The sequence below is a fragment of the Budorcas taxicolor genome, chromosome 5 (assembly GCF_023091745.1).
Source record: "Budorcas taxicolor isolate Tak-1 chromosome 5, Takin1.1, whole genome shotgun sequence".
Taxonomy (NCBI): domain Eukaryota; kingdom Metazoa; phylum Chordata; class Mammalia; order Artiodactyla; family Bovidae; genus Budorcas; species Budorcas taxicolor.
Window position 1 is genome coordinate 16,496,187 of NC_068914.1, and position 24,521 is coordinate 16,520,707.

Below are 24,521 nucleotides of genomic sequence, written 5' to 3' on the forward strand. Positions count from 1 at the left end.
CACACACACATATGTATTTGTAATTATGACTGATTTGTGTAGTACTGCACAAACCAACAAAACATTGTCAAACAGTTTTCCACCAATTAAAAAATAAAAATTAAAAAAAATAAAGAAGCCAGCTTCACCAAAAAATAGTAATTCTTAAGAAATTCTATTATTGAAAGTCACTATATTTTTATCCATTTAGTAATTTTTTTTCTGTAGCTGGTGGAAATTGTACAGATTTGAGATACAGATTTTAAATGTGACTTCTGTGTTTTCTTCCTTTTTGCTGGTGACTTCCTTTTCATAAAGAAGAATTAAAGTATCATCTGAGAGTTTAACTTTAAAAAAATTTCACACAAGACCTGCTTAGTTTAGGTTTTCTCTTTTTTTTATTCTTGTTATGAAAGAACAAATACACATGATAAATAAAATTCAAGCAATACAAAAGGGTGTACTGCTCTGATTTCCCAAAAGTAATCACTATCAAATTTCTGTGTCTTAAACAGAAATTCATATATATATATATATTTCACAGATTTCCCTATCTCTTCCTCTATAGCTCTATTTTTTTTTGAGCAACTGTAGACAGAAGAAATTTAAAGAGACATCAGTGAACAATTGTATGGATAGGAAGCAAAGTAGATAATAATGCATTGTAATCCAGTTTTTAAAATATTATAGGAACTGATAATTCTCTGTCATTCTCAAGTTAGTTGCTCTGTGGCGTATGGAATCTTCCTGGATCAGGGATCAAACCCAAGTCTCCCGATTGGCAGACTGACTCTTAACAACTGAGCCACCAGGGAAGCAAGAGTGTTTTAAAACAAACCTCCAATATTATACCATTTGATTTTTAAATACTTTAGGATGTAAACTTAAGAGATAATGCAACACTACTGTTACCATACCTACAAATAGGTAGCCATGCTTTTTAAATAAATGGTAGAATTTTCAATAAACAGGCACAAATATGGTAGTTTATATCTTTACTAGGGTAATAAGGAGGGGGCAGTGCCTTTCATATGCTGATTCTGATATTTATATATGCAGTGATGGGTCATACTTACCCTCTAGGCCTCTAAAGCTCTTTTAATAAGCATCTACTGTCTTGTCAGTTGTTTTTTTTTTTTAATTAGAAAAAGAAAGACATTTTTCCTCTATGTCTCTGCCAGATTAATATTCCTAAAGTAGGGCTCAAACCATTTTACTTCCCTACTCTAAAACATTTCACTTGTTTTGTTTATAAAATTAAACTCATTCTCACTGGATTCTGCCAACATTTAAAGCTCTTCACAAAATGATATAACTGTGCTTTTCTAGTCCTTTTTTTTAAAATTTGTTGTCAGTCTTCAAATTTCTACCTTAAATGCCACCTCCATAGTTTTGCTTATGCCGTTCCCACTCCCCAAAGCATCTCTCCTTTTTCTGGATAAATTGTATCTCCACCCATTAAAAGTGAAAATAATCTGGGACAATAAATATAGTATGTTACCATTCATGCAACAGGAGAAGAAAAAAATTTATATTCCTATTGACTACTTTACACATCAGCAAACTCTAGAAGGATAAACAAGAAGTAACAATGGTGGAGGGGTTAGGCACATTAGATACAAACATACCAAGGAGACTTTTTCATTGTATAACTATTTATGTATTTTTTAAAAGTTTTAATCATGTGACTGTATTACATATGCAGAACTTAAATTTTTAAAAAGTGATGCAGATGAGGCAAACAGAAGTATCTTTCAGGGCCTAAAGGTACTTCCTCCATAAAGGTTTTTCTAATCTTGGCTGTATGTGATTTTTTTTTTTTCTTTTGAAGACCTATGTACTTGGTTTATTTTTCACATTTTTTTCTACTGCTATTTATTTATGTACTTATTTTTTTCTCCTTATCACTCTCGAATTCCTCCTTATAATTTTAGAGTCTCCCTTCAGTACTTAATGGTATCTTAAAACATTTTGCTTAATTATAGACATCTACATATTTATAGAAATGTATGGTATATACTCATATATTTATTTACTAAGATTAGGGCAAAAATGTATTAGAACAAATTTGTTTTGATTATTAGCAAATATGTACTTCTTTTAATTCAAAGTTGAAATTTCTTTTGGGTTAGGATCGAAGACAATGATGGTGAATTCTTGTTAATAGAAGCTGCTGATTTTCTCCCTAAATGGCTGGATCCTGATAATAGTGCCAACAGGGTAGGTATATCCAAGTTTAGAAAATTTACAGAGGTGAAACCATGTTGCATCATTTTCATATGTCCCTGGATTTTGTCAATGCCAAGTATGGAAACTATATCACTTTGCAGGTATTTTTCCACCAAGGGGAGTTGTGCATTATTCCTGCACCAAAGAAATCTGGAACAGTATCCTGGTTACCTACCACACCCCCAACAATCTCACAAGCACTGAGTATAATCTCAACACACCCAGAAAAAATTCTGGCTTCAGAATCTGTACGAGCTGCTGTGAATAGACGCATCAGAGGGTAAGAAAACTGACACTTCCACTGCTAGTCAAGGAGCCTTTTGACTTGTGTTGCTCAAGTCTTTTGTTGAATCTAAGCATTTCTTTCACCTAGATTAGTGCTGATTTTCATTCTGTCTTCATCCTTTGTGAGATTGACCAACAAATTAAACTTCATGTGTTTTAAAATGGAGAAACAGATGTACTTTTTAGTTGCCATTTGAAGGTTATAGGCCCAATGTTTTTGCATTTATTTATCTTAGTGTGGCCAAGTATTATGTAGATCCATAGATAAAAATTTTCGGACCTTTAGAAATGAAAATCTGAGTGAACACAATCTGTTCAGGATTTTTCTCTGATTCTGGGTGTATATATGGGATTCTCTGACTTAGTTGGAACACATTAGGTTCTATTCAGAAGAGAACACCTTAGTCTAATAACGTATTAGTTCAGCCATTCAAATTTGAATACCTATTAAATGTTTAGTACTATTCAGATCATAACAGTATTAAATAATAATCTCTTTTAGCTTTGCTTCAGTACACTTTGTACCATTTTTTAGGAGAATAAATTCTGATTTTCTTTTCAAAGTATAGTAGTAACATTTTCATTTTGTTTTTATTGGACCACCTTAATCCCTTTTCTTTATTTTCCATTTCTTTCGCTTTTTCTTTCTCTCTTTTCCTACCTGTAGTCTTTAGTATATAGAGTATCTTTTTTAAACAATTATTTTTTTTGCCACTCAGCATGGAAATCTTAATTCCCCAATCAGGGAATGGACCTGGGTTGTTGCTGGCAGTGAAAGCGCCAAATCCTGACCAGTGGACCATCAGGGAATTCCCAAGGGTGATAAGAGAGTTGTTACTCTTTTCATCTCACTCATCTCACTCCTGATGAACCAAGACAAGATAAAATGCTAAGAGGAAAGTAAATGGTATAAGAATCCTAGATATTTACATCAGTTCAGTTCAATTCAGTTGCTCAGTTGTGTCTGATTCTTTGCAACCCTGTGGACTGCAGCACACCATGCTTCCCTGTCCATCACCAACTACCGGAGCTTGCTCAAACTCCTGTCCATTGAGTCAGTGATGCCATCCAACGATCTCATCCTCTGTCGTCCCCTTTTCCTGCCTTCAGTCTTTCCCAGCATCAGTGTCTTTTCTAATGAATCAATTCTTCACATCATGTGGCCAAAGTATACTGGAGGTACAGCTTAAGCATCAGTCCTTTCCATGAATATTCAGGACTGATTTCCTTTAGGATGGACTGGTTTGATCTTGCAGTCTATGGGACTCTCAAGAGTCTTCAGCAACACCACACTTCAAAAGCATCGATTCTTCAGTGCTCAGCTTTCTTTATGGTCCAACTCTCACATCCATACATGAGTACTGAAAAAACTGTAGCTTTGACTGGACGGACCTTTGTTGGCAAAGTAATGTCTCTGCTTTTTAATATGCTGTCTAGGTTGGTCATAGCTTTTCTTCCAAGGAGTAAATGTCTTATTATTTCATGGCTGTAGTCACCATCTACAGTGATTTTGGAGCCCAAGAAAATAAACTCTGTTGTATCATAAAATAAAAGTGATTATGTTACCTGTCACAGGTACCCAGAAAAAATTAAAGCCTCCCTTCATCAAGCACACTGCTTCCTCCCAGCTGGCATTGCAGCAGTGCTGAAGCAGCGCCCCAGATTGGTGGCTGCAGGAGTCCAGGCGTTTTACCTCCGGGACCCCATTGACCTGCGGGCCTGTCGTATTTTCAAGACATTCTTGCCTGAAACACGAATAATGACATCGGTAAGATAGCTCTCTTGGTCGTTTAGTTTCTCTCACTGAAAGGAATGTTGAACATTATTTTAATTGTTCACCAGGAAAAAATTGGGAATATTCTGTTTCCTCATAGCAAGTTAATATAGACTTTTTTTGTTGTTATTGTTCAGTCACTAAGTCATGTCCAACTTTGCAGTCTCATGGACTGCAGCACACCAGGCTTCCCTGTCCTTCACTATCTCTCTGAGTTTGCTCAAACTCATGTCCATTGAGTTGGTGATGCCATCCAACTATCTCATCCATTGTTGCTGCCTTCTCCTTCTGTCCACAGTTTTTCCCATCATCCAGGTCTTTTCCAGTGAGTCAGCTCTTCACATCAGGTGGCCAAAGTATTGGAACTTCAACTTAAGCACCAGTCCTTCCAATGAATATTCAGGGTTGATTTCATTTAGGATTGACTGGTTTCATATCCTTGATTTTTTTCTTTTCTCTTATCCAGAAGAGGAAGACTATAAGAGACCTGACTTCCTATTTTATATCTCAGTGTTTCCTAGCTATTTTTGACCAAATTTTCCCTATTTGAGCAGTTATATCTTTCTTAGCAATAAAACATTTCATTTCCTCCAGAGAATTAAGAATTATTCTTTATCATCTACCTGCCAAAATTGCCATGTAATGTAACTAATGATTTGAGTTACCTTCAGTTCAGTTCAGTTCAGTCACTCAGTCATGTCCGACTCTTTGTGACCCCATGAATCGCAGCACGCCAGGCCTCCCTGTCCATCACCAACTCCCAGAATTCACTCAGACTCACGTCCATTGAGTCAGTGATGCCATCCAGCCATCTCATCCTCTGTCGTCCCCTTCTCCTCCTGCCCCAACCCCTCCCAGCATCAGAGTCTTTTCCAATGAGTCAACTCTTCGCATGAGGTGGCCAAAGTACTGGAGTTTCAGCTTTAGCATCAGTCCTTCCAAAGAAATCCCAGGGTTGATCTCCTTCAGAATGGACTGGTTGGATCTCCTTGCAGTCCAAGGGACTCTCAAGAGTCTTCTCCAACACCACAGTTCAAAAGCATCAATTCTTCGGCACTCAGCCTTCTTCAGAGTCCAACACTCACATCCATACGTGACCACTGGAGAAACCATAGCCTTGACTAGATGGACTTTCGTTGGCAAAGTAATGTCTCTGCTTTTTAATATGCTACCTAGGTTGGTCATAACTTTTCTTCCAAGGAGAAAGCGTCTTTTAATTTCATGGCTGCAGTCACCATCTGCAGTGATTTTGGAGCCCAAGAAAATAAAGTCAGCCACTGTTTCCACTGTTTCCCCATCTATTTCCCATGAAGTGATGGGACCAGATGCCATGATCTTCATTTCTGAATGTTGAGCTTTAAGCCAACTTTTTCACTCTCCTCTTTCACTTTCATCAAGAGGCTTTTTAGCTCCTCTTCACCTTCTGCCATAAGGGTTGTGTCATCTGCATATCTGAGGTTACTGATATTTCTCCCGGCAATCTTGATTCCAGCTTGTGCTTCTTCCAGCCCATCATTTCTCATGATGTACTCTGCATGTAAGTTAAATAAGCAGGGTGACAATATACAGCCTTGATGTACTCCTTTTCCTATTTGGAACCAGTCTGTTGTTCCATGTCCAGTTCTAACTATTGCTTCCTGACCTGCATATAGGTTTCTCAAGAGGCAGGTCAGGTGCTCTGGTATTCCCATCCCTTAGTGACAACTGAATATAGACAGTGAAGGTAAATTTTATGGTGTGTGAATTATATCTCTGTAAAGCTGTTACTAAAAGTGTAGACAGTAAGTAGGTTGAGTCTTCTTTGCATTTATCTGAATGTGAAGCTCATAAATGAAGTTATTGTTGTTAACTGTGAAATGATAGTCAGGCATTTTAATTTCAGGAAGACACTCACATATTTTGTCCTAATGTCCAGGTCACTTTCACTAAATGTCTGTATGCACAGTTGGTGCAACAAAGGTTTGTGCCGGACCGGCGGAGTGGATACAAGCTGCCTCCTCCATGTCATCCCCAGTACCGAGCCCATGAATTGGGCATGAAGTTGGTAATGTTGAACCAGAAAATTTAATTTTCTTCCTTAATGTCAAAGGGCTCTTCATAGAATAATGACACAACTTAGAAATCTAGAAATACACTCTGTTAATGTATTAAGAATGTAGTAAGATGTGGTATTTGAAATAAGGCAAAATGGATTATTCTGTAAGGGATGATAGAACTGTGTGTCCAGCTGAAAAAGTTATTACATCCATGCCAAAATGAATTCCAGTTGGACCAAATATTTAAGTAAAAAAAACAAAACCATAAAATTTGGAAGAAAGTGTAGGGAAATTTATGAAAATATGAGTAAGAAAGTCCTTCCTAAGCATGACTTGAAACTGGAAACAAGAAAAGATTGATAAATTTGATTATATAAAAATTAAACATTTCTATATGGAAAAAAACCCATAAATATACTCAAAATATAGTTAACCTGGAGAAAGTATAAAATATCTTTGCAGTTTAAATGACAAAAGAGTAAAAATAAAACTAGTAAATGACAAAAGTTGCTTTATCTAGTATATAGCATTGCTACAATTCAAGGTGAAAAAAATAGTAGTAATCAATCAAAAATGATCAGAAACCATTAACAGATAGTCCAGAGAAAAGGAAATACAAATGATTTTATGAAAAATGTTGACACTTGCTCATAATAAAAGGATTGCAATTTAAAACTACAAAGTAATGTTTTTCACCCTTTGATTGACAAGTATCCAGAAGCTTGATAACAAATACGAGGTTTGTAAAAATACGTAAAGAGGTACCCTCAAACATTATTGATAGGAATATGAGTTGATTCAGTCTCCTAGAACAGTTTATCACTTTCCATAATATTTAAAATGCACAAACCCTGCTGCTCAGTATTTTCACTTCCTGAAATTTATCCTCCATATATTTTACTCGTACACAAAGATGTATGAAGATACTCGTGAAAGCATTGTTTATCGTAGCAGAAGACTGGATAATACTTAAATGTCTACTAGTAGAAAAACAGTTGGATAAATTATGGTCTGTCCGTGAAGTGGGATGGATAAATGTATGTGTTTGTATGAAATCATCTCCAGGGCATATCTCTAAGAGAAAAGCAAGGTTCAGAGCAGTGTGTATGTTGCCATTTAGTGATGAAGGGGATGAAGTAGGAGGATATATGTATGCACACGCACACATATCTGCTTGAGGGCGAAGATTACTTCTGAAAGGATATGCAAGGAATTGGTGGCAGCAGTTTTCTCCAGAGTAATCAGGGAAGCTCCCTATTAGAATTATTTTGCCTTGTGCATTTATTATATTTTTTAATCAAAGGACTCTTAAAATGAAGTGATTCCCTCCCTTTACTATTCCTAAGACCATGCTTAATTCATTTATAATTGTGTTAGACAAGAAACCTTTTGCAACCTTTTTTAAGAAAGCAAGAAACAAGTTTAAATTTCTAGTTTTTTAATCAGTGAGAAGAGAAATCTCTTTCAGGAAAATAAGAATTTTTTGTTTTCTGTTATTTGCTTCCCCTTTATAATTTTTAGTAATCTGTAGAGATTAAGAAACTTGGAATTAAAGTCATATTTTTTTCATCAAATTTAGAGTATTATAAATGTTCACATACCCATATGTCCAGTCACCTAGTTCTTGAATGTGGTTAAATGGAAAGAAAGTAACCAAATAATAAAAATTCTGTCTTTTCCATGTAGGCTCATGGATTTGAGATCTTATGCTCCAAATGTAGCCCACATTTTTCTGACTCCAAAAAATCCCTTGTGACTACGTTACCACTCTGGGCTGGCTTCCTTGAAAGTCTGAAAAAGAATGATTACTTTAAGGTAGGACTTACTATGCACTCTTTAAACTGTACAGTCTAGGCAAAATCAAGCCAGTGATCTAAAGTGTTAGGTCCATATTTAATGTGTGACATAATTGTAAGAACTAGAGTTAAAAGGGACCATTCTAGTTTGGTGGTAATAAGGGAGTGTCTATAAACTGTTTCTAATATTTTAGAAAAATTACTAACATCTATGCTGCTGCTGCTGCTAAGTTGCTTCAGTTGTTTCCGATTCTGCGACCCCATAGATGGCAGCCCACGAGGCTCCCCCATCCCTGGGATTCTCCAGGCAAGAACACTGGAGAGGGTTGCCATTTCCTTCTCCAGTGCATGAAAGTGAAAAGTGAAAGTGAAGACGCTCAGTCGTGTCTGACTCTTAGCGACCCCATGGACTGCAGCCTACGAGGCTCCTCTGTCCATGGGATTTTCCAGGCAAGAGTACTGGAGTGGGGTGCCATTACCTTCTCCAAATAACATCTATACAAAGTGATAAAAGTTATTATTTATATCAGATGAATAACTTGTGCAAATCTATGAAGCAAACATGAAGACACCAAATAGAAAAAGTAGCAAAGACATAGATTAAAAAATTATATGACCTAAATGGGAAGGAAATCCCAGAAAAAGGGGATGTATGTAGATAGATGTATGGCTGATTTCACTTTGCTGTACAGTGACGTACACAACAGTATAAAGCAACTATGCTCCAATAAAAAAATTTATGAAAAGGGAACTAGTAAATTTCTCTTAAAATAATCACTCACACATAGTAAAGATATGTATATTAACACAATAATAAAGACCATTTTCACATATGTAAAAAGCATATGAAAGATATTCAGTGCTATTGAGAATATAGTGAAAATAGTTACACCTATCCGTTGCCGATAACATTGTAATAGTGGCAACCTTAACTGGAAAGGAATTTGATACTGTATTCCAAGAATTATACAGAAGTTCAAACTTGGAACCTTCACTTTATTTTATTATTATTTTTAATTGGAAGATAATTGCGTTACAATGTTGTGTTTTGTGTTTCTGCTGTACAACGCGTGAATCAGCTATAAGTATATGTATGTCCCCTTCTCCTAAACCTCCCTCCTCCGCACAGCCCCACCCCCTGCAGGTTATCGCAGAGCACAGAGCTGAGCTCCCGGTGCTGAACAGCAGCTTTCTAGTAGCTGTCTGTTTCAAAGGTAGTAGTGTATATATATCAGTGCTGCTGTCTCAGTTTCTCCTACCCTCTCCTTCCCCTCCATGTTCACAAGTCATCCTCTATGTCTGTGCCTCTGTTCCTGCCTTGCAAATAGGGAAGCTTTATGTTAAATAATCTACACTTTAAGGAAACATCCAAGAAGTAGAAAAGGCCTTAAGAATATGATAATTTTAAAGATTGTGTAGTGGTATGGAAAACTGCTTATATTATAGTATATTTTTAAAGAATGTAAAGTATTAAGCATAAATGCCATCATAAACATGCCTGTGAAAGGTAGAAATGATAGTTAAGGTTAGGGTTATGCTATTTTCTGAGCTCTATTTGTACTTTGTTTTATAAATTAGTTGCTGGTTAATCAATTGTTTCTTTATAACAAGTTATTAATAAATAATAGAAAATGATAGAAGACCTCCCCAATTGGAAAGAGGCCCTTAAATGGTGAAAAGGATGAGGTCCCATCACATTTAGCCTAGTCCCTTTTCTGGAGAAACTGTACATCCATGACAAAACAAGGACGAGGAGTCAGGCCTCATGATTTTCGTACAATATATTAGAGTATTGTATACTGCCTCCCTGGAAGTTGCTGGTGAGCAGGTTATTTTAATGATATCATCTATACCAGGTTCTGATGGGCATTATTATTTTTTTAGGGACTGATGGAAGGTTCTGTTCAGTACCAGGAAAGGCTAGAAATGGCCAAGAACTACTTCCAGCTCTCTGTAAATCGGCCAGAAAGGTGAGTTTATCTCTACCCAAACAGGGCAGCAGAGTGATAACTTGCCAGAAGTTAAGGAGTTACTTACTCCTGAGATGGCTGCACATGTTGGAGCTGCCATATTTAAACTGTTAACGGCAGAACTCATGACTACTGAAGGAGCTGGTGTCAAGAGAGGAGGTGTTGTTATGGGAGTTTGCTGGCACTTGTAGCCACCACCACCACCACCTTCATCATCAGCATATAATGGCTAATGTATGTTGAGTACTTACAAAGCTTAGGCCACTAACTCATTTAACCCCCTCTTAAAGCCCTGTGAAATAGATATAATTGTTATTTTCTCTATCCACAGCTGAGAAACTGAATCTAAGAGAGGTTATGTAATTTGCCAAAGGTTACACAGCTCAAAGTGACAGGCCTAGGGATTTGAACTCACGGATTCTGTTATTGAGCCACATGCTTAATTCCTGTGGGAGTTCTGGGCTGTGTTGAGTTTTTTAAGGTGGATCTGAATCACAGGATGAAGCAGGCATTCAGCTTCCAAATGATATCTCATTCTAACCTGCCATATATTTTCTGGGGGATGAAAGAACTGAGCACAAGGTTGAAAGAAAATGGTGGTAGTTTAGTCGCCAAGTCGTGTCCAACTCTTGTGACCCGTGGACTATAGCCTGCCAGACTCCTATGTTCATGGGATTTTCCAGGCAGGAATACTGGAGTGGGTTGCTATTTCCTTCTCCAGGGTATCTTGCCGACCAAGGATTCGAACCCACATCTCCTGCATTGCAGGCAGATTCTTTTACCGACTGAGCTATGAGGGAAGCCACATGGAAGAAAATGGCTGCCCTTTAAAATTCGATAAAGTTGAGTTTCAGTTCTGGTAATACTGAAGTGTCATCTCAGACTAACTCCCTGCTAATTTCAGTGATAACCCTGGGCAGAATATTTTTAAAAAAGAGGAAAAACAGTTATTTGAAGACACTGGAGAAAAAAGCAAGCAAAAATCAGAAGGAATAGGTGCTTGAAAAAAGAAAGTCCCTCTTGTCTGACTTGTCCCCTGAGAGCGCTTCTAGTCAGTATGGTCCAAGGATAATGGAGCTTCTGCAGAAGGGTTTATTGGGCTGAGGAATCAAAGGTCAGAATTTGAGCACCGGAAAAAATTCAGTTTCTGTTTGCAAAACTGAATTTGAGATACTTAAAGCTATTAAATAACATGAAAGAAATAACTCTGTAAATGTTGTGACTCAGAAGGTCCCCAGTTGTGTGTGGATGTGTGTTTTGTTTTGTTGTTGGGCTTTTTTTCTCAAACTGAACTGGTTTTGAACCTTATTTGTTTTGCCAACATCTCAAATATCACATATATGTGTAATACTTAAAGATTGTATGAAGCAAAATTGATGGCGAGAGAACTCTAACCGCAGTATCTGTGAGATAGTAATGACTTTACAGCAGTCTTTATTCTTTTGTATTCTTGCCTGGAGAATTCTGTGGACAGAGGAGCCCTGATGGGCTGCAGTCCATGTGATTGCAGAGTCTGACACAACTGAACGGCTAACACTTTTTTTCCCACTCTTTTGTAAGTGTCTAGAGGTGCCTTTGTCCCATTCTCATCAATTTTACGGCAGTAATTTGTGGAAAAGAGGATGCCTTCTTAGGGTATGTTTTAAGGAAACTTGGGAAAGAAAGTAAAGGAGGTGGCTCTCATAATTAGGGGAATCTCCCCCAGATGAATCTTGTCACCTCTAGGAGACCACTTCCCTGTTGAATAGCATTACTTTATAATCTTAGGTTGAAAAGAAGTTAAGAAATTAGAGAGACTCATGTAGGAGATTTAGGGCTATCTTATTCTCCCATGAAATAAGATAGATTGAGGGTTTGATAGTTCTTTTTAAAAAACAATGTCTTTTATTATTATACAAATAACATTCATTCATATAGCGAATAGAGAAAAACGTAAGAGGGAAAAATTTATATCATGAGTAAGCTACTATTATTCCAGTTTATATCATGAGTTAGCCACTATTATTATTCTTCTGATTTACTGCCTTCCAGGATTATTATTCCCCATAACCAATTGATTTTTTTTAAAAATTTTACATTATCAAGAAATTATGTATCTTGTTCATAATTTTTACTTGTTGTGATCTTACATTTTCCCATGACCTTAAAATGTTTTGATAAAGTGTGTTTTTAAATAGCTGCACAGCGTTTTAGCAAATGGACTCTAATTTACTTATTGCAAATAGCTTCAATATCCAACATTTTCATGAGTGTTGTAGGAGAAACTCCCGTTCACCAACCAGAATGACTTCTTTGCAGTTTGAAACCAAGCTCACATTCCCCTCCAGACCTGCTCTTGGCTCCTAAAGCTTCTGTTTGTTTGCTTTGCTTTTATTAGCTGAATTAATCTCTTCGACTGTGTCCTGCTGGCTTTTAATTGTACTGCCATCCTTCTTATCACCCAGACCTCCTGGCTCTCCTTGGATCCAGTCCTTAGATACTGTTCACTGTTATCTTGTATCTTACATTCTTTTACCTTACTGCCTGGCTAGATACTCTAATTACTTAGTTATTGAACTCTCAGTTCAGTTCAGTCGCTCAGTCGTGTCCGACTCTTTGTGACCCCATGAGCTGCAGCATGCCAGGCCTCCCTGTCCATCACCAACTCCCGGAGCCCACCCAAACTCATGTCCATTGAGTCGGTGATGCCATCCAACCATCTCATCCTCTATTGTCCCCTTCTCCTCCTGCCCTCAATCTTTCCCAGCATTAGAGTCTTTTCCAGTGAGGCAGCTCTTTGCATGACGTGGCCAAAGTATTGGAGTTTCAGCTTCAGCATCAGTCCTTCCAATGAACACCCAGGACTGATCTCCTTTAGGATGGACTGGTTGGATCTCCTTGCAGTCCAAGGAACTCTGAAGAGTCTTCTCCAACACCATAGTTCAAAAGCATCAATTCTTTGGTGCTCAGCTTTCTTCACAGTCCAACTCTCACATCCATACATGACTACTGGAAAAACCATAGCCTTGACTAGACAGACCTTTGTCAGCAAAGTAATGTCTCTGCTTTTTAATACACTGTCTAGGTTGGTCATAACTTTCCTTCCAAGGAGTAAGCATCTTTTAATTTCAAGGCTGCAGTCACCATCTGCAGTGATTTTGGAGCCCCCAAAAATAGTCTCTCACTGTTTCCACTATTTCCCCATCTATTTGCCATGAAGTGATGGGACCAGTTGCCATGATCTTAGTTTTCTGAATGTTGAGCTTTAAGCCAACTTTTTCACTCTCCTCTTTCACTTTCATCAAGAAACTCTTTAGTTCTTCTTCACTTTCTGCCATAAGTGAACCATATTGAACTATAGCTATACCTAAACTTATTTCTCAGCCTCTAGCGACTCTTCTCTTCCAATTCAACCATTAGAGCCAGGAAAATCTGCTTGAGATACATATGTACTCATGTTACCTCCCTCTCCTAAAAATTATTAGAGATTGTAATAGTGAAAAATTACGAACAATGGAAGTGTCCACCAATAATAGATAAATGAATTTCAGTGTATTTATATGATGGCTTACTGTCCATTAGTTAGCCAGAGATTATATAAATATCCATAAATCTAAGTAAGAATTTCTCAACCTTGACACTATTGACACTTTGGACCAGATGGTTCTTTGTTGTGGGGAACTATCCTGTGCATTGTAAGATGAAGCAACGTCTCTGACCTCTACTCAGTAAATTCCCCTAGGACTGACTCCCCACCAATTGTGACAACCAAAAATATTACCAAATGTTGCCAAATTGTCCCAGTTGAGAATCACTGGTCTAAATGAATAGATTAAAAAAAATACAATGTTGAATGAAAAATACAAGTAAAATGTAGGTGCTATGGATATAAATTGTAAAAATACACAAGATATTACATATTATAGATACATATATCCTCATTCACTCAGTAAGTATTTATTATCTCCTATATGCCAGGCCCTGTTCTAGGCACTGGGAATACAACAAGTGAACCCCGATTCTCCCTGCCCTGTGAAGCTGCATACTAGTGTTGGAGAAAGATGATAAACCATTATATGATGATAGATAGTAATTAGTACTTTGAGGAAAAGGCAGTGTTTGGGGAGAGAGATGTAAGGGCTGCTCTTCTAGAAAGGTTGACCCAGGAGACCTTTCCAAGGAGGTTTTCTTTCAAAAGAGATCTAAGAATGTCAGGGATTGAGGCAGACAGGTGCTAACTGAGGGAATGGTATCAAGGGAATAATATGTCTGGTAAAGAAAACAGTGTTCTCTTACTCACTCAGTGGCTCAGAAAGGTTCTTGTGAGAGCTGTCACTTCTGGGCAGCAGAGAAACAGATTGGAACTAGTAGTTGATCATCAAAGGGAATACTAACTTTATCTATCATATATTTTTTAAAGTACGTGCTTAAAGAATTCACCTGCAGGAGATACAGATTAGATCCCTGGGTTGGGAAGATCCCCTGGAGGAAGAGGAAGTGGCAACCCATTCCAATATTCTTGCCCAGAAAATGCTATGAACGGAGGAGCCTGGCAAGCTGCAGTCCATGGGGTCACAAAGAGTCAGACACAACGGAACACCACCACCACATATATTACTAGTTTGGTTTTTATGTTAAACTTATTAATGTAATCATATATTTAGAGATAAATATAGCAGTATTTTAATTCTGGGTGGTAAGGATATATTATCTTTTTGACTTGTCTATATTATTTTAATCTCATAAAGCAAAAATTAAAAATAACAAGCCATCAGTGATCACTCACTCCTTACTTCACTGAGTCTAAACTTAGCCTTTTCAGCCTCGTTGTGCTCTTCAGTCCATCTGTTCAGCCTCAGATTTCACCCTTAAGCCAAACTGAACCCGTTTGCTCTCTCTGAACATGTTCCTCACTTCCCCACCTCTGTACAAATGCTCATTTTTCCCCTTACATTTCTCTATCCTGTCTTACCCATCAAAATCCTCTTGGTTCTTTAAGGGCTAACCCAGCTTCTTCCATGAGCTCTTTTTTTTTTTTAACTTCTCTGTCTCCACCCAGTGAATGTAATTACCTTCTCCTATGATTCTTTGAACCATTTGGTATTGCTGTGTGACTTTATATGTTTTTAACTTATCATAATTATTTGTGTATATTTTTTCTCTGTCTTAGCAATATTTGCATATTACAGAGTAGGGATAATTCCCTGTTACCCACATGATTCAGCAAGGTATGCAAATGTTTATTAAATTAATGCAAGTCCATTATATAACTTGGTTTGTTCCCTTATAAATAGTTCAGACAGAGTTCCATAAACTTATATAACAAATCACATCACCATCATAAAATAGCTCACTCTGTGTGTATTTCCCTATCAGTTTATAGTAAGAGGAGCACAAAATAGTATCAGAAGACTTGATTTCAAGCCTTTGCTCTGTCCAACTCAATGACCTTGCAAAAATTATAGAGATTCACTGGGCTCTGAGTTTCTCCTTTGTAAAACAGGATTATTACCTCCTTGTAATAGTAATTAGAGGGCTAAATAAGAAAATGTATTTGAAGTGCTAGCCTAGCGTTTAATACGTGATAGATTAATTTTTGTGCGTACTTTCTTTGGGTTTTCATTTCCTCATAATATGATATATGCAAATTGAAAGAGCTACGCTAAATCAGCAGCTTCATGATGGTGTCCATGGAGCCTGCTGCAGAGCAAAGGGGAAGGCAAGAGGAGCAGGTCTCCAAGCCTCCAGCTTCCATTTCAATCAAAGCAATCTTTCAGGGTTCTTTTTAGTTTGACTGAGGTATAATTGACAAAACTGTAAGACACTTAAAGTGTCACTGTGGTGATTTGATATACCTGTACATTATGAAAAAGAGTCCCACCACCTAGTTAATTAACAGATTCTTCACCTCACATGTTTATATTTTGTGTGTATGTGAGAACATTTAATATTTACTCTCTTAGCAGACTTCATTTACACAATAGTGTTATCAACTATAGTAACCATGTTTCACATTAGATCCTATGACTATGTTTACTTACAGCTGAAAGTTTGAATCCTTTTTCCAAGATTTTTGTGCTTATTTCCGTCACCCCTTAGTCACTGGCAACCACTTTTATTCTCCGTTTCCATGAGGTTGACGTTTTTTTTTTAGATTCCACATATAAGTGATACCATGCAGTAATTAACTTTCTCTGTCTAGCTTATTCCATGCAGCATAAAACCTTCAAGGTGCATCCATGTTGTTGCAAATGACAAGGTTTCTTTCTCTCTCATGGCTAAACAATATTCCATTATATTCCAGTGTGTGTATATATATATATATATATATTCCAGTGTATATCCAGTATTTATATATATATGTATATCTCCAGTGTGTATATGTATATCTCTGTGTGTGTTTGCTAAATTGCTTCAGTCGTGTCCAGCTCTGTGTGATCCCATGGGCTGTAGCCTGCCAGGCTCCTCTGTCCATGGGGTTCTCCAGGCAAGAATACTGGAGTGGGTTGCTGTGCCTTCCTCCAGGGGATCTTCCTGACCCAGGTATTGAACCTGCATCTCTTTACATCTGCTGCATTGGCAGACAAGCTCTTTACCACTAGTGCCACCTGGGACCCCATGTAGATCTCTGTCTCTGTGAATTTATCTGTCTGTCCGTTCATCCATCTACACCACACCTTTATCCAGTTATCTATTTGTAGACACTTAGGTTGTTTCCAGTCTTAGCTACTGTGAATAACACTATAGTGAACATGGGGATGCAGACATCTCTTTGAGATTTTGTTTTCATTTTCTTTGGATAAATACCCAGAAGTGGGATTGCTAAGTCATATGGTAGCTCTATTTTTAATTTTTGAGAAACCTCCATACTGTATTCCATAGTGGTTGTACCAGCTTGCATTCCCACCAACAGTGCATGAGGGTTCCCTTTTCTCCACATTCTTGCCAATGCTTGATCTCTCTTTTCTTTTTAGTGATAGACATTCTGACAGGTGTGAGGTGATATCTCACTGTGATTTTTATTTGCATTTCCTTGATGGTTAGTTGATGTTGAGTACCTTTTCTTGCCATTTGTGTATCTTCTTTGGAAAAATGTCTATTCATTCTCTGCCCATTTTTGAATCAGATAACTTGGGGTTTTTTAGCTATTAATGAGTTCTTTTATATATTTTGAATATTAATCCCATATCATATATGGTGAGTGAATATTTTCTCCCATTCTTTAGGTTATCTTTTCATTTGTTGATGGTTTCTTTTTTTGCAAAGCAGTTTCTCTTTTCTTTACTTTTTGGACTTTTTGTTGGTTTGGCTGTGCTGTGAGGCTTGTGGGATCCTCTTTCTCTAATCAGGAATTGAACCAGGGGTCATGGCAGTGAAAGCACCAAGCCCTAACCACTGGACCACCAGGAAACTCCTCAAAGCAGTTTTTCTTTGAGCTCTTTTTATATTTTGAGTTCCTGGTGAAATTTTGAGAGGAAGGATTCAGTATCCTGAACAAATGTTTAAAAACAAATTAGACTAGATAATCCTTTCCAACTTTAAAATACTCTGTTTTTGTGGTTATTATTCTAAGTTCTCATTAAATACCCATATCTTTGATTTTTTTATAGCTCTCATGCTATGAGCCCAGGTGAAGAAATCTTAACGTTATTGCAGACAGTACAATTTGATATAGAAGAGCTTAAGAAAGAAGAAGCTTATCTTCCCCCAGAAGATGGTAAGTGATGGGCCAGGATAGAGCACGGAGTTAGAAAGAATTGAAACATCCCAGTAAGTCTCAGAGGGTACTTTACTGAGAGTATACCTGTTTCCTGTGAGTATAGTATGGCAGTGTCACATTTCTTTTTCAGATGAACGGTGGTTAGATCTCTCACCAGATCAGCTGGACCAGCTGCTGCAGGAAGCTGCTGGCAAAAAAGAGCCAGAGCCCACTTCCAAGGGGCGGGAGGAGAACTATGACTTAACCCAAGTCTCAGAGAGCATGAAAGCTTTCATATCCAAAGTTTCAACCCACAAAGGAGCAGAGCTGCCTCGGTAATTTCTGTTAAAGTATAATTATCTGAATAGTTAAAGGATCTATGTTGGCATCATCCAATCATTGCCAGTTCTGTGGTTTTGTTTTGTTTTGTTTTTATTTTTAGTAAATGATTTTCAATGCTTTGTTTTCCTCTTTTGGTACCTAGTACTATGATAACTTACTTATCTGGAATCAAATTTCTGATAACCTGATTATGATCCTTGAAGTGAGCCAGAGAGATCACTCAGATCTAAAGGCCACTGCCCCAGAGCTGGCCAGGGCAACCATATACTTTACTTTTTAGGCTTTTACTCAGAATATTATGGACTTTTAACATCTAGCTCTCATCAAGATCAGACATCTGATCTTGTACCCTCAAGTAGATTGGAAGCTTCAAACTTGAAAGAGGAGGATAAGTACCGCTGGGTACCTTGAACAAGTTATCTTCTGCTCATGGCACAGGAACACCTGGAGTTCCACCTTCTGGAGATAAACTCTTTCCTTTCACTTTTTGGTGGTTAGTTCACCAGTAGTCAGGAAACTTACGGAAAGTCTCCTTTTTGGATTCTTAGCATTCCATCTGAAGATATTGCCAGAAACTTAATTTTTCTGTGTGTGCCAAGTCTATATTTGAACTATGGGGTCATGGAAAGTGTCCGGAGGAGCTGTACAGTTCTCTTAAAAGCTACCCTGTTGAGAAGGTTGTTCCATTTCTGCATTCAGAGTCTATGTATAAAATAAAGATTCACACATTTAATAAAACCTTGACACAAGAAGAAAAAGTCAGATGAATAGATGCACTTGAATTTCTGTCATTTGAAGGGAAAGTGAATTTAAAAAAGCCACAACATATATTCTCTATTTTGGAAGATTATGGTTTGGACCCAAACCACATCCCTGAGAATCCACATAATATTTATTTTGGTAGATGGATTGCAGATGAACACAGAGAGCTTATTGAGTCATACAGTGTCAAAAAGAGACACTTTATTTGAAATACAAGCATGGATGCTGGTTTATCATTCATCATGGCCAACCATGGAAAAGTGAAAAAAGGTGATACTGTATTTGATCCATTTGTTGGAACAGGTGGCCTTTTGATAGCGTCTGCTCATTTTGGTGCATACGTATATGGAACAGACATAGACTACAATACTGTTCATGGCTTAAGAAAGGCTAGTAGGAAAAACTGGAAATGGAGAGGACCGGATGAAAACATCTTCATCAGTTTGGTTTAGGGCAAGTCTTCATCAGTATGGTTTAGAGAAGTATTACCTTGATGTCGTGGTTTCAGATGCATCGAAACCCTCCTGGAAGAAGGGCACTTATTTTGATGCAGTAATCACTGATCCTCCATATGGTATTAGAGAATCTACAAGAAGGACAGGTTCACAGAAGGAAATACCAGAGGGAATAGAAAATGTCCAGAAAGCCACGTTCCTGTTTCCTTGAGTTATCTGTATGACATGTTTTTTGACCTGTTAAAGTTCTCAGCAGAGACCCTCGTATTAGGTGGAAGACTTGTCTATTGGTTACCAGTATACACACCAGAATACACCGAGCAGATGGTACCCTGGCACCTCTGCTTGAAACTCATCAGCAACTGTGAGCAGAAGCTTTCCAGTCACACATCAAGGTGCTTGATAACAATGGAAAAGGTGAAGGAATTTAAGAACCGAGGCCAGTATTCACATTTGCTGAGCGATCACTTTCTGCTGTACCAAGGTCATAATTCCTTCCATGAGAAATGTTTTAGTGGGGTAACAAAAAGAATTACCAAGGAAGAAAAATCTAGCAGGAATGAAAAATTAAGATTTTTGACAATGGAGAAAGAATAAAGATTTGATAGAAAAGACATCTGTATGTGAATTTTCATGTATAATACAGAAAATGTACTGTTTTAAATAACTTTATATAATAAATGCTACAAAAAAGAGGAGGTGAAAGTGTTTATCAGAGGAAGAAATAATAACAGAGAACAAGGCAATGGCACCCCACTCCAGTACTCTTGCCTGGAAAATCCCATGGGCGGAGGAGCCTAGTAGGCTGCAGTCCATGTGGTCTCGAAGAGTCGGACACAACTGAGGGACTTCACTTTCACGCATTGGAGAAGGAAATGGCAACCCACTCCAGTGTTCTTGCCTGGAGAACCCCAGAGATGGGGGAGCCTGGTGGGCTGCCATCTATGGGGTCGCACAGAGTCGGACACGACTGAAACGACTTAGCAGCAGTAGCACCAGCAGCAGGGGAAAAAAGGTAGATGGAATTGTTCCTTGCCCAGCCAAATACATCTTTATTAGTGTTGATGCCATTAGCCTCATAAGATTAAAATTTATGTTCAGTATTCTCTCTTTAAGACAGCAAGGATAGTGAAAGTTTGATCTTTTTTATGTTTAAAGGTTTGGTTCTTAAAAAGATAGATTTTATTTAAATGAATTTGGATAAATAGCTTCTTTTGCTAATGCTAGATATATCTGATAGGAGGTGGTAGGTTGGCAGATCCCTAAATCAGCATAAGTTAAAAATGTGCATAATCAAAGTGCAATTTTTACTTTTATTTCTTCTATCTTTCTCATTTCTGTTGCCCTGCAAGATCAGTAAGCCGAATGGTTTTTAAAATTTAAACTACAATTTTCCTTGCTCTGCCTCCTTTGAAAGTTTATCTCTGGTAGTATTCCTAAGAACAGCACCAATTTAGACAAAGTTTCAAAGAGTTTTGTTTGGGATAAATTGTCTTTTTCCTTTAATCTTACAGAGAACCTTCTGAGGCTCCAATCACTTTTGATGCAGATTCTTTTCTTAATTATTTTGATAAGATTTTAGGTGAGTTACAGTGATGTTTACTTTTATTTTGCAACTGTAAGTTGTATAGAGATTGCTAGAGCTTTGGAGCATTGGATCTCATTTGTATTTTGTTTTGTGTGTGTGTGTGTGTGTGATTTTGAGTTGCTTTCAACTATTAATTATTGCCCTAAGTAATTTTGCAGAAGATGCCTTGCTTAATGCCTGGCATAGTAGTTGCTCGTTAAATAGTAGTTGCTCTTTGTTGAGTGAATGAGTGCTGTGTGTTTAGATAGGGTTTTACATGGGCTCCAGTATTACATTGTTCTTTTTTTTTCTCTTTTAAACATCCTGCACTTATATACTGTGCTTCCCTGGTGGCTCAGACAGTGAAGAATCCGCCTGCAATGGGGGAGACTAGGTTCGATCCCTGGGTTGGGAAGGTCCCCTGGAGGAGGGCATGGCCACCCACTCCAGTATTCTTGCCTGGAGAATCCCCATGGACAGAGGAGCCTGGCAGGCTACAGTCGATGGGGTCGAAAAGAGTTGGACACAACTGAGCGACTAAGCACAACAGCTCTTATATATTACTAAAATAAAAAAGACAAATAGCCCAATTAAGAAAAAATCAACAAAGAATATAAACAGGTAGTGTCTTGAAGAAGAAATATAATCAATAAGTATTTGAAAATAGTTAACTCTTTCTGGTAAACAAGTAAGTATACAATAAAAGTAAGAATTAGTTTTATTGCCCATCATATTGGGAAAAATGTTAAAGGTTGGTAATAATCAGTTTCCTCAAGTGTGGGAGAAAGGAGCACTGTCCAACTGTGGAGGTGGAGGTATAAGTTGTCTTTTCTCAAGGCAGTTTGGTACTCCAGAATGTTGATAACCTTTGACTTTGCTATTTCACTTCCAGGAATTTACCTCATGAAAAAGCTGTGTGTGCTAAGATGGTGATTGCAACATTGTAGTAGCAAAAACTGGGTTATAGTACAGTTTTATCCCCCACCAAAAAAATTATAGTACATTTATTTTATGAAGTATTATATAGCCTTAGTGAAGAATGAGGTCCATTTATGGGTTTTGACAGCAAAGGACCTCCAAGATATATAAATAAATAGAAAAACAAACCATAGTTCAATATATCTATGTAAAAAATATTTTGTATACACATACAGACACATACAGAATTACATAAATAAAGGTCTGGGTACCCACTGAACTGTTAAAAGATGTTTAACTCTGGGAAGAGAATGAAATGTGAGACAATAACTCTATATAACTTGAATGTTTACATCGGAATGTATTCATGTATTATGTAGTTTTAAAATTTCTTAAGTAAAAATTTTTAATCAATTAAATTCACCTAAAACAAAAAAAAGGAATCTTTCAGCTCAGCCTGTGTACTTTTCTGCAAATGTCTGCCAGCAGTATCATTTTCTGGAGGGGATTTTTCTGAAGTACTTTGACTATGTATATTCACCTTTTTTTTTTTTTTTCAGAGAATATTCTAATTCTTTTGAGATGTATAGTTATGCCAAAAAAATGTACCAAGTGACTCTTTCTGTGTTGGGGTCTGTGTAGGTTCAAAGTCCCATGAGTCAGACTCTGATGATCTGGATGAGGAAGACTCTGAATGTTTAGACAGTGATGATGACTTGGATCTTGAAACACAGGAGCCTGGAGAAGAAGCATCTGTAAAAGGGACTCTGGATGATCTCAAGTCATACATGGCCCAGATGGACCAGGAACTAGCACATACCAGCCTTGCCAAAAGTTTCACCACCCAGAAGCAAATGGTATATGTTCAACCTCTTTCCCTTTTGAGTCTAGTACAAAGGACAGCTAAAATTATTTTATCTTAGTTTTTCTTTTTCATTTGTGGTAATTTTTTGTGATTTGAATTTGATCTTTTGATTTGAATAAGGTTAATTTTTTCCTAACTCTGGTTGAATGAAAGATTATTTTCTTAAACATAAGCTTAATTATACTGCTTATTCTATGTTACATGTGGGTAGGAGAGAAATCTACCTTCTTTCACTTAGAGAAAATTTCAGATTCTGTTTTATTTATTTTTAACTGTTCATTTTTTTTCTGTGTATTTCTTTTAAAACTCTTAGGCAAGCTATAAATATATCTCCTTACCTCTGGTTATCTCCCTTGGGCTATTTCAAAATCGGGAAGGAATCCATTTAATTTGTAGAAACTTTTCCTAGGAAGAACTATGCTATAATCTTTGGAACTAGATTTTAATGTGTTTGTTAAATTACATAGTTTATTATTAGACTTCATTTTCTTTCTGTCAAGAAGGGAATTTCCTTTCTAATATGTAACTCAACTTTACGTTGTTGCTTTTTATTGTAACTGCCATCCAACCTAGTCGTACTGTCCCATGACTTTCTTTTCCTTCCATGAACAAGGAACCTCTATCCCAGACTACCAATGACAATTCAGAGGAAGAAGATTCTGGCACAGGAGGATCTGTTATGACGCCAGTGGATGTGGACCTGAACCTGGTTTCAAACATATTAGAGTCCTACAGTTCCCAAGCTGGACTGGCAGGACCTGCTTCCAACCTTTTACAAAGCATGGGTGTGCAGCTGCCTGACAACGATGATCACAGACCCACAAGTAAGCCAACGAAGGATTAGCCAGCCAACCCAGCCTCTCTTTTTCCTTCTTGAATAAATACTGAGTCTGACTATGCTCATTTCTAGTTTTGATTACTCATCTAGTAAAAATGTTTTCTTCAAGTTCATAGGTTAACTTTTCTATGAGCCCCAAATGTTGCCCTCTTTGTACAAGTCTTTTGTGATCTTAACTCTGGGGTGCATACAAGGTTTCGAAATCAGCAGAAGAAAGAGAATCAAGCCCTTGAGATAAGACTTACACACTCTATGTTTGGAACATTAAGTTTATCTTTATTCAGGATTAAACATTGGGTGGAGGAAGGAAGGTAGACTGGCAAACATAAGGAATGAATGAGCTGCTTTATTCCAGTTACCAGGAACGACCTTGAGTCAGTCTCCCTCTGGTGTCAAATAATTGAATGTTCTACCTGTTTTTGGTATTCTTCTTCAAGGACCCATCAGGTTTTTTTTATTCTTAGCACCTTCATAATTCAGTGCCACAAAAATATTCTCCAGTCAGGTAAGCCCTATACCAAAGTTTCTTTTATTTATCTGCCATTTTTTAGGACCCCAGCCCATCCTGGCCTCATTTGCCTCTGCTCTCAGTTATCCTTGGAATTCTAAGAACCAAAGCACTCTTTCCAGTCACTGCTGGAAAACAAAGTTCAATGTTGCAGCTCCTCCTATTAACTACTGTCATTTTTTCTTTTCCAAAACAACACATTAATCCAAAAGTAAACAGTTACTTCGTGGTAAGTTGAGAAACTCATAACCAGGAATTCTGTACACTCCTCTTTCTATCAGTATTTTCAAATTGGGGATATGTACACATGTGGTCACAAACACACCCACATAGAGATAAGAAAACATTGGGAGGCGGTACTACTCATGGACCCTGAACTGTTTTCTTCTAACTGCAAGATATGAAGAAATCTCAGGACCTCTCTTTCTAGAGTGTTTTTTCCCTTCTATGTGCTGGGTTCAGCCCAGGTCAGGGCAAGCTGCCAATCTTAACAGGACAATCGAGTCCCATCACATATTA

General features: G+C 37.5%; 1 protein-coding gene across 2 annotated transcripts in view; it reads left to right on the forward strand.

The window, feature by feature from the left end:
• The window catches only part of ECD (ecdysoneless cell cycle regulator), a 30,903-nt gene extending 7,348 nt beyond the window's left edge, over window positions 1–23,555 (forward strand). For both annotated transcript variants that reach the window (XM_052640084.1, XM_052640085.1), the window contains exons 4-14: window positions 2,112–2,199; window positions 2,310–2,488; window positions 4,069–4,261; window positions 6,183–6,311; window positions 7,990–8,118; window positions 9,984–10,069; window positions 17,659–17,765; window positions 17,899–18,082; window positions 20,821–20,888; window positions 22,434–22,648; window positions 23,270–23,555. In XM_052640084.1, the coding sequence (XP_052496044.1) occupies window positions 2,112–2,199; window positions 2,310–2,488; window positions 4,069–4,261; window positions 6,183–6,311; window positions 7,990–8,118; window positions 9,984–10,069; window positions 17,659–17,765; window positions 17,899–18,082; window positions 20,821–20,888; window positions 22,434–22,648; window positions 23,270–23,500 (1,609 nt within the window). In that variant the 3' untranslated portion in view covers window positions 23,501–23,555. The remainder of the gene's footprint in view (window positions 1–2,111; window positions 2,200–2,309; window positions 2,489–4,068; window positions 4,262–6,182; window positions 6,312–7,989; window positions 8,119–9,983; window positions 10,070–17,658; window positions 17,766–17,898; window positions 18,083–20,820; window positions 20,889–22,433; window positions 22,649–23,269) is intronic.
• The last annotated feature ends 966 nt before the right edge of the window (window positions 23,556–24,521 follow it).